Source organism: Erinaceus europaeus, chromosome 12, assembly GCF_950295315.1.
Source record: "Erinaceus europaeus chromosome 12, mEriEur2.1, whole genome shotgun sequence".
Lineage (NCBI taxonomy): Eukaryota > Metazoa > Chordata > Mammalia > Eulipotyphla > Erinaceidae > Erinaceus > Erinaceus europaeus.
Window position 1 is genome coordinate 102420558 of NC_080173.1, and position 13996 is coordinate 102434553.

The following is a 13996-nucleotide window of genomic DNA, read 5'->3' on the forward strand; positions in this document are numbered from 1 at the left end:
AAAAGATTGTTCATCATGACCAAGTGGGGTTTATCCCAGGCATGCAAGGTTGCTTTAATATATGTAAATCAATCAACGTGATCCACCACATCAATAAAAGCAAGACCACAAATCACATGGTCATATCAATAGATGCAGAGAAAGCCTTTCGCAATATCCAATGTCCCTTTATGATCAGAAAACTACAAAAAATAGGAATAGATGGAAAATTCCTCAAGATGTTGGAGTCCATATACAGCAAACCTACAGCCAACATCATGCTCAAAGGTGAGAAACTGGAAACACCCCCCTCACATCAGCCTCTGCTGCTATCTCCCCCGACCTGAAGGGAGGCAGTTGGCAAGGAACCTGGGAAGTTAGCACCCCAGATCAGCCCTCGACTGTACACAAGAAGGGACGGGTGGCTTAAGCCCCTGCCCAGCTCTGTACATGGGTCAGCAAGCTGGCCCAGCTCACCGAGCACCCGTGTGAACACTGCAGACCACACACATCTGGAAGGCCCCTGTGTGCTGGGGATTTTATCTGGCTGCTAACATGTTAACAGCCATGTATTCTGCCCACAGGCAAGGGAGTGGGGCTGGGGGAGGAGGGAGGGAGTGAGATTTACTGCGGAAAAGACAGCAAGTTTCTCTCCTATGTCCCTCCTCTGCTTGCCCAGAGGCCAAGACAGCCTTGGTGCCCCACCCCACCAGCACTGGCGCCTGCAGCACAGGAGGCCTGGCCCTGTGTGTGTCATGCTCACACTTCTCTCCTCTTCTAGCCTGCGTGGCTGGGTCAGCTGGGGACACTGAGAAAGGAATGCACCTTACTCGCAGACATGGAGAATCAAAGGGAGAGAATTCTGCCAGATAAGGCCCAGAGGAGTGTTTGCAAACAGGTCCATGGGTCAGCTCTGGCCTGCAGATGTTTGGCCCTAAATGTTTTTAAAGAGCTTCTGAGTCACTGCTTAAAAATCATGATATTACTTATGAAAATGCAGGCGGCCTCGGGTGAGCGGCACAGCTCCCTCGGATAGTGTGCAGCTTTACCTCCTGTGAGGCCTTGCTTCTCACCAGACCCACGGCACTGAAGGAAGCTTTGGGGATGTAGACTGTTTCACTCCGTCTCCCTTCCTCTGCCTCTCTGAAAGAACAGAGAGACACAGAAAGAAAGAGAAAGGAAGGAAGGAGGGAAGGAGGCAGGCAAGCAGGCCTGGGGAAACAGCATAATGGTTGTACAAAAGACTCTCCTGCCTGAGGCTTTGAGATCCCAGGTTCAATCCTCCGCACCACCATAAGCCAGAGCTGAACAAGTCTCTGGACTCTGACTCCTCTCTCTCTCTCTCTCTCTCTCTCTCTCCCTCTCTCTCTCTCTCTCCCTCTCTCTCTCTCTCTCTCTTTCCCTCTCTCTCTTTCTCCCTCCCTCTCTCCCTCCCTCCCTCCCTCTCTCCCTCCCTCCCTTAAAATAATTTTTTAAGGAGATATAAGGAGAGAGAGATAGAGAGAGGGAGACTTCCTTCTAGCTCCCTTGGGCCCCCGCTCCCCTGCCTGGAAGGGTGGCCCTCTCTCCGTGGCAGCCTCTGCAGCGCACTGAAGACCCACCAGTCCGCACTGTCTCCCAACACCCAGGAGGGAGCACATGGAGTCCTATGTGCTGTGCTGTTCTTCATGGAAGACAAACACTCCCGTGCCCCAGCTCAGTGTCATCTGAGAGAAGGAAGCACAGACCCGCCTTTGTATCACAGCCAGCCCATCTCCCTCTGGCGTGCCGGCCGCCAGGCTCCTTGAGCACCTCACTGCAGCCTTCTTGGCCAGAGCTGCTCTGGCACATACACATGTGTGACTCTGTCTGAATTCACTCAAGTGTCCGATGGCTCTTCATTCCTGGTTGCGTGAGCCACTTGGTAAATGCTCAGTAGCTGCCTGGAGGGAGCAAACTCCCCATGGGCGCCACAGAAGGAAGGCGGCCCTGCTCTCAGAAAGTTCCCCGAGTGACTGCAGAGAAGTCCCTGGCCCTGTGGGAGGCCACCCATCACTGAGAACACTGAGCATGGGCCTGCCTCTCTGTGGGACGGGACACGGGACACGGGCCTGGGCAGGGGTAGCTCCTTGCCAGAGATTCGTGGCCCAATTAAGGAGGAGGCCATGCTCGAGGCCATGTTCAAGGACAGCAAGTGCCCAGCGGAGTGGCAGGTGTCCTCGGAGTCAGAGAAACATGTATCTGTCTTCATGACAGAGAAAACAGGCTGAAGCTTATCTTCCACGTCCCCTCTTGGCCCAGCCCAGACAGGCTTGTCTGAGCTGGCTGGAAGTGGGGAGTCTCAGCCCGGTATGGAGAAGCTGCTGAAAGATCTGGGGATCTGCCCCCTTGCCTGCCCTCCATCAGTGCTTCCCCCCCTGGCACCAGCCTTTCTGACTCCCCCTCGCCAGGACGCCTCCTATTTGGAAGCAAAAGTCCAAGGCAGTCCCCAACCCCTGCTCCCTCAGGTGCTCTGAAAGACCCCACCGCTGGCCCTGCCGCCTCTCTGACCCTGTCTGTCCCCAAGGGCTTAGTCTCTAGCCAGATCTGGCTCCCTGACCACCTCCTCTGTGCCTTGCTTTGTACGAGGCACCTTATGCTCCCTCAGCACAGCACACGCGACCGCACAAGGACGTGGTGTCATCACGAGGAGACTGGGGCTGATGGGCTGAAAACAGCTGCTCCCATTGCCCAAGGTGGTGGGGAGTGCAGACTGCGGCTCACCTTCTGACGCTACGGCCTAGGAATCAGCAAGTGAGCACAAGCTGTTGTGCACCCAGTTAAGCCACATGTCACCATGTGCAAGGACTGGGGTTCAAGCCCTTGGCCCTACCTGTGGGGGTGGGTTAAAAGGAAGGAAGGAGGGAAGGAAGGAAGGAAGGAAGGAAGGAAGGAAGGAAGGAAAGAACTCTGCCAAGTATGGTGTGTGACAAGAACTGGTTGTGTCCGCCTACCCTGGCCCCCTGGCAGGGAGAGGAGTGGGGCGGGGAGCTGGGGGAGACTCGCGGGTTGGTCTCGTCAGTCAGCCATCTGCACTCCACAAAGGCAGGAGGGCTGTTCACTGGCGTTCCAAGTGAATATTCTGCCAGAAGAGAACACAGCAATGTCTGTGTGGCTGCAACAGGATCTTGGGGCCCAGGGCTGGAGGGGGAGCTGGCGGTGGAAGGGAGACGAGCTCACTGGGGCCAGGAGAAAGTGCTGTGGAGAAGGCCAGCCCCTGAGCTGGGGCCCGCGTCCCCCTGAAGCTGCACTGAGCTGCTGTGTGGAAAGACTAAAGAGCCACTCTGTCCCAGAGAAAGACGGTCCGTCCACCCTCCCCGCAGCACGGGATAGACACCCATTCATCAGCTACCCCGGCATCACACTAGGTCACCCTCCACTCCCACTGGACCCAGACACCACAACACAGGGGGTCCAAAGCCCCCCACTCCACCTGGATACATGGCAGGCCGGCCAGGGACTCTGGTGACTAGCCTGAGAAAATCTGGCTTCTCCTCTTGCCACCTGCTCCCCTCGCCCAGCAACTGCTGCTGTTCCAAAGCCTCACTCTAAGAAGCTGGGGGGTGACCTTGTGGTGAGAGCCTCCCCGGAGTGCCGCCATATTGCCCTTCAAAAGGGAGGCCAAAGCCAAGCAGAGTTTTCCTTGACAACCAGGCATCACTTTCACAACTCAGGGAAGAAAGACATAAACATTTTCAAGACACTATCAAGCCCCCAAGGAAAACCAAGAGGACCGTTTTCCTGCAGTCGGGCCAAGAGGAGGGCAGCAGGCGACAGTCTGAGGGTCCCCTCCTGAAGTCCATGTTCACCGCGCAGATCAGCACTGCTCTGAACCCTGGGAGAGCCCAGGACAGAACAGCAGGCTGGAAGGCTGGGGCAAGAGGCAGGAAGACAGAACCAGCCGCCACCTCCTCTGCTCCCTCCTCCTCCTCCTCCTCCTCCTCCTCCTCCTTTAAGGTCATCTCAGAAGCAGGCCCCTCAGCCCTCTCCTTCCTCCTGCCAGGCTGGCAGCTGGCTGTCACAGGGCTACCCTTGGGGCTGGAGTCTCCTCGTCTTGGTTGAGGGCTAAGGTGGCTGCACTTAAGGTGTAACTGATGGGACCTTTGCTTACATGCCTCACCAGACTTGGGTCTTCCCTTCCCACCTCTAACACGCATTCAAAAGCATGAAAGTAACTTTAAAAAATTTTTTTCTGAGGACATCTCGAAGATCTGAATCTTTCCAGAAAGAACCTTTCAATGAGGAACATCAGAAGACGCCTCACAGCACTGGTGCAAAAGCAGCTTTTACGGGGGGGGGGGGGGGGGCACATCCTGTTGTCTGTCCTGCTGATGGTGCTCTCTGGCAGGAGCACAGGACTGACATGCACTCAGGGCATATAAAACAGATGGACAGTGGCAGCCAGCCCTGCCAGACAGGCTAGTGGAAAACATTGCTGCTCTGTTGGAGGACACTGCTGAAACCAAGCCAAAGCATGGTGCCCAGCTTGGCTAGGACCGTCAGACACACACACACACACACACACACACACACACACACACGTGTGTACATAGATGTGTACACAGACTTATACACACGCACACGCACACGCACACGCACACACTGCAGCAGGGGTGGCCACAGAGGTGAGGGGACCCCACGTCACAGTGGGTCCTTGGCTTCATGTCTTGCTCTCGTCTCAGGCCCACATCTCCTTGGGGCTCTTTTCCCTCCCCTTCTCTCTCCTAATTCCTCCTGCTGTCTCTGATCACTTCTCTGGCCAATGCATTTCTGGAAAGATCCTGCCCAACCTGGCTCCAAGACACAGAGCAACAAGCCTGCTGCCTGAGCCAAGATGGGAGGCTTTGAATTCTCCAGGTGACCCTGGAAGAGGCTGTTCGCTCCCTGTAAACAAACACCCTCAGAAATTAAACAAAAAATGCCCACAAATAAACAGCATGTGACACAGCCCCTCCTCAGAAACTAAACAAAAACTGCCCACAAATAAACAGCATGTGACACAGCACCTTCCCACCACTTAGTGGAAACCCAGGCCCAGGGCGGGTAGAAGTGGGCAGCCACAGCCCAGAACCCTCTGTGGGGAGCCCAAGAGGGGAGCCTGGGTTGCGCTGGCTGCCAGAGGGCATCGGGGATGCAGGCGAGGGGGTAGGGTGATGGGTAGTGTTGTTAAAATTTTCGGAAGGCTCTGGCTGGCTGGCTGGTGAGTGGGGGGCAGGGGAGGGCAGGCGGCAGGGGAAGGCTCGGGCAGGTTTTTCCTGCTGTTGTCGCTGCTCCAGAGCTGAGTTTGCAAACTCTCGGTCTCCGCCAGCCTGTTGGGCCCGGGGTCCCTGCCTCCTACGATGTCCTGGTGTCCTTTCCCTTACAGAGACAAGCTCTCGGACTGAGGTGGGAGGTTCACACACATGCACTGCTCCTGTGTTGCCTTCAGGAACCACGATTCATAAACTAAGACAAACTAATCACCAAACAGAAGTCTGCTGTCTCTTTGCGGCGGCGCAAGCACTCTCTCTTTTTCTCTCGAACTCAGGAACCCTCTCCCTTACTCTCGAACTCATGAACTCTCGTACTCGGGAACCCTCTGAAACTCTTCCACTGTGGAACTCTCTCTTACTCTGTAACCCTGAAACTCTCGAACTCCGGAACTCAGGAACTCTGTCACTCTGGAACTCTCGGACTCAGGAACCCTCTCCCGGGGTTCCTTGGGGCGGGGCCAAGCAGGCCCGCGAAATTAGCAGGCCTGATCCAATTCTCTTGGCGGGGGAGGGCTAGAACAAACCAATGTAAAGCATACGACAGGTAGAGTGATGGGTAGGGTGATGGGTAGGGTGATGGGTTAGGGTGATGGGTTAAAGAGATGGGTTAGGGTGATGGGTTAAGGTGATGGGTTAGGGTGATGGGTAGGGTGATGGGTAGGGTGATGGGTAGGGTGATGGGTTAGGGTGATGGGTTAAAGAGATGGGTTAGGGTGATGGGTTAAGGTGATGGGTTAAGATGATGGGTTAAAGTGATGGGTTAGGGTGATGGGTAGGGTGATGGGTAGGGTGATGGGTAGGGTGATGGGTTAGGGTGATGAGTTAAGGTGATGGGCTAGGGTGATGGGTTAGGGTGATGGGTAGGGTAATGGGTTAAGGTGATGGGTTAAGGTGATGGGTAGGGTGATGGGTAGGGTGATGGGTTAAGGTGATGGGTTAAGGTGATGGGTAGGGTCATGGGTTAAGGTGATGGGTTAAGGTGATGGGTTAGGGTGATGGGTAGGGTAATGGGTTAAGGTGACAGGTTAAGGTGATGGGTTAGGGTGATGGGTTAAGGTGATGGGTTAAGGTGATGGGTAGGGTCATGGGTTAAGGTGATGGGTAGGGTCATGGGTTAGGGTGATGGGTTAAGGTGATGGGTTAGGGTGATGGGTAGGGTAATGGGTTAAGGTGATGGGTAGGGTGATGGGTTAAGGTGATAGGTTAGGGTGATGGTAGGGTGATGGTAGGGTGATGGGTTAAGGTGATGGGTTAGGGTGATGGGTAGGGTAGTGGGTTAAGGTGATGGGTAGGGTGATGGGTTAAGGTGATGGGTTAGGGTGATGGGTAGGGTAATGGGTTAAGGTGATGGGTAGGGTGATGGGTTAAGGTGATGGGTTAAGGTGATGGGTTAAGGTGATGGGTGGAGTGATAGGACCTACCAGGGCTGCAGCCACCTCTTCCCAGTGGACTGTGACAGCGCCAGGACTTAGCAAGTGCTGTTCCTTTTGCTAAACCTCCTTTCCCACTCCTTTCTGCCGCACCCCTTTGCATATGCAGTACAGTGCAAAAGGCCGTGTCCACTCTGAGTGCCAAGCCGACAGGATCAGGACCCAGCGGGCCTTCCCTCCATCCAGGTCCCTTGGCATTGCAGCCTCTCTAGCCCCCCCCCCCCCCCCCCGCACAACCTCACCTGCTCTCCGCCCCTGCAGCCTCCTCTTCACATCAGGCACGTGGAATCCCTAAGGGGTCCCCTTTCCAGACTGGCTTCTCCCACCCGGTAAGACCCGTGAGACCCACCTCACTCCGGGGGCAGGCTGTTCCCAGCTGTGTCAGAGAGTACCAGGTCTGCTTATCCACTGAAAGCCCAGCCGAGACGGGTTCTCTCACGTGCCCCTGGTAGCCATGGGCCTGTTTTTCCTGAGGTCTTGCCGCCATTCCCAGCCCATGGTTCCCTGAACCCACATTTGCTCACAGCCCTGTGCTCCCACCCCAGCCCTGGGAGACTAAGTCAGAGAGAGGGGAGCTGCTGGGAGGGGCAGCGCCCTGCCCCCAGAGAGGAGGCCCCCAGTCCCCACAGGCTGCAGGGGCTGGAGTCCTGGCTGCCAGACCAGCGGGGTTGAGGGCTGGGGCCTGGGAGAGGGAGGTTCCCTGCAGGTGCTCAGGGGCATGTGGCTGGGTGGGACCCAAGGCACAAACAGGGCCGACACCTGGCTCCCCAGGGTGGCCTTTTCTGCCCACTGAGACTGAAAGGTAGGAGAAAGCCAATTCAGAACACACTGTCTAAACCCGGTGTGCACTTGAGAAGTGTCCCGGAACCACCCCCACCCATGGCAGGCATGGCATGTAACAGGGACATCCTTAACGCCTGGGGGAGGGCTGACAAAAGACAGCCTGTTTGCGTGGGTCGTCTGTGAAGCCCCCACACTCACACTAGCTTTGTGGCACCTAGGGTGTCCTCCACATGCACAGACGTGACTTCACAGATGGGGGCCCTGAGGCTCAGAGCATGGGTGTGCTTACTCGGAGGTGCATGGGAGACCCATCTGCTACAAAAAGCCTCTGTTTCTTCTCCACCAAACTGCAGGGGGTGGCTCCAGCATATGAGAGACCACCACCAATGATGGGACCTCCCTGCCGGGGAGAGGCGGGGCCAGGAGCCCTGAGAGAACACCACGCAATGATGGGACCTCCAGGCAGGGAGGGGAGAGGCGGGCCAGGAGCCCTGAGAGACCACCATGCAATGATGGGACCTCCAGGCAGGGAGGGGAGAGGCGGGGCCAGGAGCCCTGAGAGCAGAGGTGCAGCCCAGCTCTGAGGGATTCTTCTTAGGCTCCTGCTCTTCACCTGGGTGGTTCCTCACTGGGTCTTTTTTCTCCTTTTCAAATAGATCGTGCTTATTTTTAAATTTTATTTATTTATTGGATATAGACAGAGAGAAATTGAAAGGGAAGAAGGAGATGGAAAGAGAAGGAGAGAGACACCTGCACCCTGTAACCCCTCCTGAAGCTCCCTCCCTGAAAGTGGGAGCAGGGCTTTGAATTCAGGTCCTTGTACACAGCAACAGGCGCACTCAGCTGGGAATGCCCCCACTGGGTCTCCTCCTCCTCCTCCTCCTCCTCCTCCTCCTCCTCCTCCTCCTTCACAGCTCCATATTAATGAAAGAGACACAGAGACAAAGGTGAGCCCTGTGCAGCTGTTTTGTGGTGGTGACAGGGATTAAATACCGAGAACCAAGGAGCTTCAGGTATGAGAGTCTCTCCAGCCCCACACTTAGAGTCTTTTTAAAAAAATATTTATTTATTTATTTTCCCTTTTGTTGCCCTTTTTTAAATTGTTGTTGTAGTTATTGTTGTAGTTATTACTGATATCGTTGTTGTTGGACAGGACAGAGAGAAATGGAGAGAGGAGGGGAAGACAGAGAGGGGGAGAGAAAGACAGATACCTGCAGACCTGCTTCACCGCCTGTGAAGTGACTCCCCTGCAGGTGGGGAGCCGGGGGCTCCAACCGGGATCCTTGCACTGGTCCTTGTGCTTTGCGCCACCTGCGCTTAACCCGCTGCGCCACCGCCCGGCCCCCTACTCTTAGAGTCTTAACCTCCACGGAGTTCAGCGTTTCCAGAGGAGAGCTGACCCACTTGTGGTTCTCCTGGGGCTCCCCCTCTGAGGCTGCCTCTCTGATGACAGGCCCACAGCCAGAGTGAAGGCAGACAAGAGGGAGGTCCTCCTGCTTTTGTACTCTAGCCCCGAAGGCCTTCTTTGCTAAAGAGCTCAAGCTATTTGTTTTTGTGAGCTTGTCTAATTTCCACTCATTTGGGCACTTAGATGTGTTCCCATGGATGATCATCAGCTGGCCCTGTGCCACTGCAAACAGCCCCAAACTGGAAAGACCTCCAGCCCTCGAGCCGTGAAGTGATGAGAGTCTAGGCAGTGAGCACTGAGAGGACCACGGAACCAGGCGACCCACTAAGTGGAAGAAAGTATTTGCACATCACACAGGTGACAAGCGACTGATATCAAAAATCCATAAAGAACTAGTACAGCTGAACAAAAGAAAAAATAATAACCCTATAAAAATGTGGGCCAAAGAAATAAATATTTTTCTAAAGAAGTGATACACGTGGCCCACAGGCATATGGAAAAACGCTCCAGTTCACTTCAATAGAAAAATGCAAATTAAAACTACTACACTAAGATTTCATCTCAACCCTGTGACAATGGCCTGTATCAGGAAAACAGGAAATATCAGGTATTGCCAAGTTTGAGGAGAAAAAGGGACTCTGCTCCACTGAAGGTGGGCGTGGAAACTGATGCAGTCCCTTTGGAAGACTCACGGAGAGTCCGCAGGCAAATGAAAATGGTACTACTTTATGACCTAGCAATACCACTCAGGGCATTTATCCAAAGGATATGAAGACACTAGTTATCAGGGATATACACAGCCCGTGCCACAGCTGCACTATACACAACAGCCAGAGTGGAGGCAGCCTCGATGCTCATCATCAGATGACTGGCTAAAGAAGTTATGGGATATTTACTCCATGCAATACTACTCTGCAATCAAAAAGATGATGGAACTGGAAGTGATGTTGCTTAGCAAAATAAAAGATCAAAACAACTACCAGATGGTTTCCTGCACACCTGGAATGTGAAGGACGGGCACACACGGACTTGCAAAAAGAAAAAAAGAGAAGCAAACAAAGTTTCTCTAAGACTTTGTGAGAACTCTGGTGGTTATCTTTGGAAGGTAGGAGAGTGGGGGCACAGAACTCTGGCGGTGGGTATGGTGTATGTACACTGTAATCTTATAATCCACTATTAACCAGAAATAAAAAATAAAAAGGATGGTTATAAAGGGTTTTCAAGATGTAGATATGGCATGTTGTGATAATAAGTGAAGTAAAACAAACAGCAGAATAGCAAGATTAAATACCATTTCAAGGCTTCAGAGTACTGCTCAGAAGAGGCTGGGTGGCGGTGCAAGCAGTGCGGCTCACACGTACCTTGCCCAAGGGTGCGGCTTGGAGCCCCTGGGCCCCACCCGCAGCGGGAAGCTTCTTGAGTGTGGACAGGCTGCAGGTGTACTTCTTTCCTTCTCTCTTCCTCATCCTTGCCCCTATTTCTGTCTGTCTCTATCATAAAAGTCAACACTACTACTATTGCTAATAATAGCAATAATGGTAATGGGGGAGTAGGAAATACACCCAAACAACAGCTGGGGTTACCTGCAGAAGCTGGCAGTATGGTTATGTTATATACACATACTTGAAATCAGGGAGAGTTGTTTGGGAGTCAGGGAGAAAATCTGGGGTAAGCTCGCACTAACAATCTTAACTTCACCCATATTTCCCAAACAAACTCAGAGTCCTTGGCACACACCGGGACTGCCAGCCATCCTTGTTTCAAGGAAAGCGGCAAGAGTCCCAATCACAGTTTGAGAAACATACAGGAAGCCCTGAAGGAGAGCTCCAGGGTGATGGAAAATGCCCCCACAAGTCCTGCAGCTCGGCGTTGGCTTTGGCACGAAAACAGGATCCCAGCCCGGTATTCTCAACCCAGGGTTTCCCACTCTACAAGCTTTGGATCCGTAATATGACAGGGTTCAGGAACTAGTGGGCAAAGGAGACCAAATTCAGATAAGCTGGGAAAGCCCACATCTCGGTGGAGTCTTCTCAGACTGGCAAATCAGTGAGCTGGTCCCCAGGTTTGAGCCTCAAGCCACATGAGAGCAGCAAGGAACCAGGGCGACCCCCAGGCGGGGGGGGGGGGGGGCATGCTGCACTGTCCTCCCTCCCCTCCCTGTCTCCGCAGAGGTTGGCTTCCGAGGGCCAGCTCCGTGCGCCCAACCCGGCCCTGCCTCTGGTGTTCCTGTCGGCCGGAATGCGAGCCCCCTGGGAGCTGCAGAGTCGGGCTGCAGGCAGGTTTGCCCCGGGACCCCTTTCCTGGAGGTCGCCCTTGGCTAAGCTGCTGGGGTCTAGCTTTGCTTCTAGCTTCTGTAGTGGGCGAGAGGGGCGACCCCAGCCGAGGTCTGTCTGCCCTCCCAGGCTGCGGGGTGCCCTGGCTCCTATCCTAGGCTGGCTCTGGGAATCCAGGAGTTTGCGCAGCCAAACTCCAGGGTCGCGGTTCTGCAAGTCGCGAAGGTCCCGGAAACCCCAGGTGCTCGGCCTCCCGCCTGCACCCCGCCCCGCATCCGGAACCGCACCCCACCTGCACCCCACCTGCAGCCCCCGCAACCCGCCTACACATCGAGCACACCCGGACCTGCACCCCACCTGCAGCCCCCGCACCCCTCCCCGAACCCCACTTGCACCCCGCCTGCACCCTGCTCGCACCCGCCCCGCACCCCACCTGTACCCTGCGCACCCCTCCCCGAACCCCACCTGCACCCCGCCCCGCCAGCACCCCGCGCAACCCCGGGTCCCGCGTGCCCCGCCCGCGCCGCCTTTCCTACCATGTCCCGCGGAGGACTGGACTGCTGGCTCCTCCCGCCGCCGCTCTAGCTGCCCCGCGCCGAAGCCTCCCGCGGCCCAAGGGGCCCAGGCTGGCGTGGGGGGAGGGGGCCCGGGCCTCCGGGTAGGGGCGGGGCTCAGGAGTAAGGGGCGGGGCTCAGGAGTAAGGGCGGGGCTCAGGAGTAAGGGGCGGGGCTCAGGAGTAAGGGCGGGGCTCAGGAGTAAGGGGCGGGGCTCAGGAGTAAGGGGCGGGGCTCAGGAGTAAGGGCGGGGCTCAGGAGTAAGGGGCGGGGCTCAGGAGTAAGGGCGGGGCTCAGGGTAGGGCGGGGCTCAGAGGTAAGGGGCGGGGCTCCGGGTAGGGGCGGGCTCAGGAGTAAGGGCGGGGCTCAGGGTAGGGGCGGGGCTCAGGGTAGGGCGGGGCTCAGGGTAGGGCGGGGCTCAGAGGTAAGGGGCGGGGCTCCGGGTAGCGCGGGGCTCCGGGTAGGGGCGGGGCTAAGGGAAGGGGCGGGATCAGGAGTAAGGGCGGGGCTCAGGGTAGGGGCGGGGCTCAAGGTAGGGCGGGGCTCAGAGGTAAGGGGCGGGGCTCCGGGTAGGGGCGGGGCTAAGGGAAAGGGGCGGGCTCAGAGGTAAGGGGCGGGGCTCAGACGGGGGCCTCAGGTAGGGTTCAGGCGGGTGGGGGTCTCAGGGAGGGCTCTAGGGGGTGGGGAGCCTCAGGGTGATCCGGGGGGCCCAGGGGGGATCTCAGATCTCAGCTTCCCGCCTCCAGGGCTCCAGGGCTCTGCAGGGCCTGAGCTGCACGCGGGGCTGCAGTGCAGGCGGGAGGGGGAGAGGGGAGGAGCGGGCCGAGGCGGGAACGGGGAGGTGGGAGGGGCGCGTGCAGGGGGCGTGGCCAAGGCGGGACGAGGACGGGGGTGGGTGGGGCGAGAGGGGAGCCCGGGCGGGTAGAGGATGGGGTGGGGGTATGGGGGCGAGGGGCTGGGGCGGGGACGGAGTGGGGGAGGGGCGGGTTAGGGGGCGGGGGGGGGGTTTGGGGATGGGGGAGGGGCTGGGGCGGGGACGGGGTGGGCTAGGGGGCGGGGCGATGAGGGATGGGGCGGGGGGCGGGGCCGGGGCGGGAGGCCCTGCGGAGGGACGGCCGCACGTGGGGGCTCCTTTCACTGTAAACGCGCCGCGGGGCCGGGCGCCGCAGCCAGGTGCCCACCCCGCGGCGAGGAGGGCGCCCGTCTTCGCCATAGGACACCGCAGGGTCGCCGAGACCCCCTGCCGTCACCTGCTAGCCTTGCCCGGACTTGGCTCCACCAGCTGTGTGGAAGGAGACACCGGGGCCTGTGCGGGCTGCCTGGTGCTGACCTGCCCTCTCCCGTGCGCGGACAGTGTCCCGCGTCCCCCGGGCCCCAGGGGCAGAGCTCAAGGGTCTGGCAGGGCTTGGGCACGAGGACAGACTTGGTATTGTAGCCCTCTGCCCATCTTACCATCCGCGTGGCCTCAGCCCTGAGCTGCCCAACGTCTGGATATGAGAATTCTCTCCCCTCCATAGTTCAGCTTTTTAAAAATCTACTCTTATTTTTTATTTGTTGTATTTTCTCTACTTATTGGATAGACAGGCAGAAATAGAAAGGAACGGGGGAGACAGAGACACCTGCAGCCCTTCTTCACCACTCGCAAGGCTTTCTCCCTGCAGGTGGGGACCCGGCTCAGCCAGGTGCGCGCCACTGGGCCCAGCTACCAGAATTCTCAAAAGCCTGCCGGCAAGGAGTGGAGATGGTCTGATGTCAGAAGATCTGAATATCAGGCTGAGAATTCTCCCGCAAGATTAAAACTAGCAAGACTCATTACTGGGGAGACAGGAGCTAGCATTTTCCTGGGAGTCGTCTGCTAGAATGTTTTCAGGGTCGTCACTGACGACAGTGTTTATCAAAGGGAGCCAAGGGAGAGGAAACTAAAGTGTGTGATCAGCCCTTCTGTTCCAGATGTTCGCTGTGGGTTGTTCCCTGTCATCATGACACATAGCTAGGAGAGAAAACTTAGCCTCACCATTTATAAAAGGAAACAAGAGTCCAGAGTTAAAGTAACTTGCCAGAAGACAGGTAGTGAAGCGCTTAGCAAAGCAAAGTCTGGTTGCCTGGATGAGGAGAAACTCGTCAATGAGAGGCAGGACCCAGTCTGAAAGCTGCAGCTTGTCTTTGTCTCAGTGGAAGGAGAGACAGTGTGAGGAGGGGAGGGAGGAGATGGAGCAGGACCAGCCCCTCAGTGATGTCTGGGGGGGGGGGGGGGAGTGACATCTGTGATCTGTGATTTCAGCCCCATGTCCGACACACA

General features: G+C 56.7%; 1 protein-coding gene across 1 annotated transcript in view; it reads right to left on the reverse strand.

Annotated features, from left to right (window-relative positions):
* Window positions 1–11818, reverse strand: part of GASK1A (golgi associated kinase 1A) — a 29411-nt gene extending 17593 nt beyond the window's left edge. Inside the window, exon 1 of the mRNA XM_016194515.2 lies at window positions 11680–11818. Coding sequence (XP_016050001.1) covers window positions 11680–11682 — 3 coding nt within the window. The 5' untranslated portion in view covers window positions 11683–11818. The remainder of the gene's footprint in view (window positions 1–11679) is intronic.
* Between the last annotated feature and the right edge of the window lie 2178 nt (window positions 11819–13996).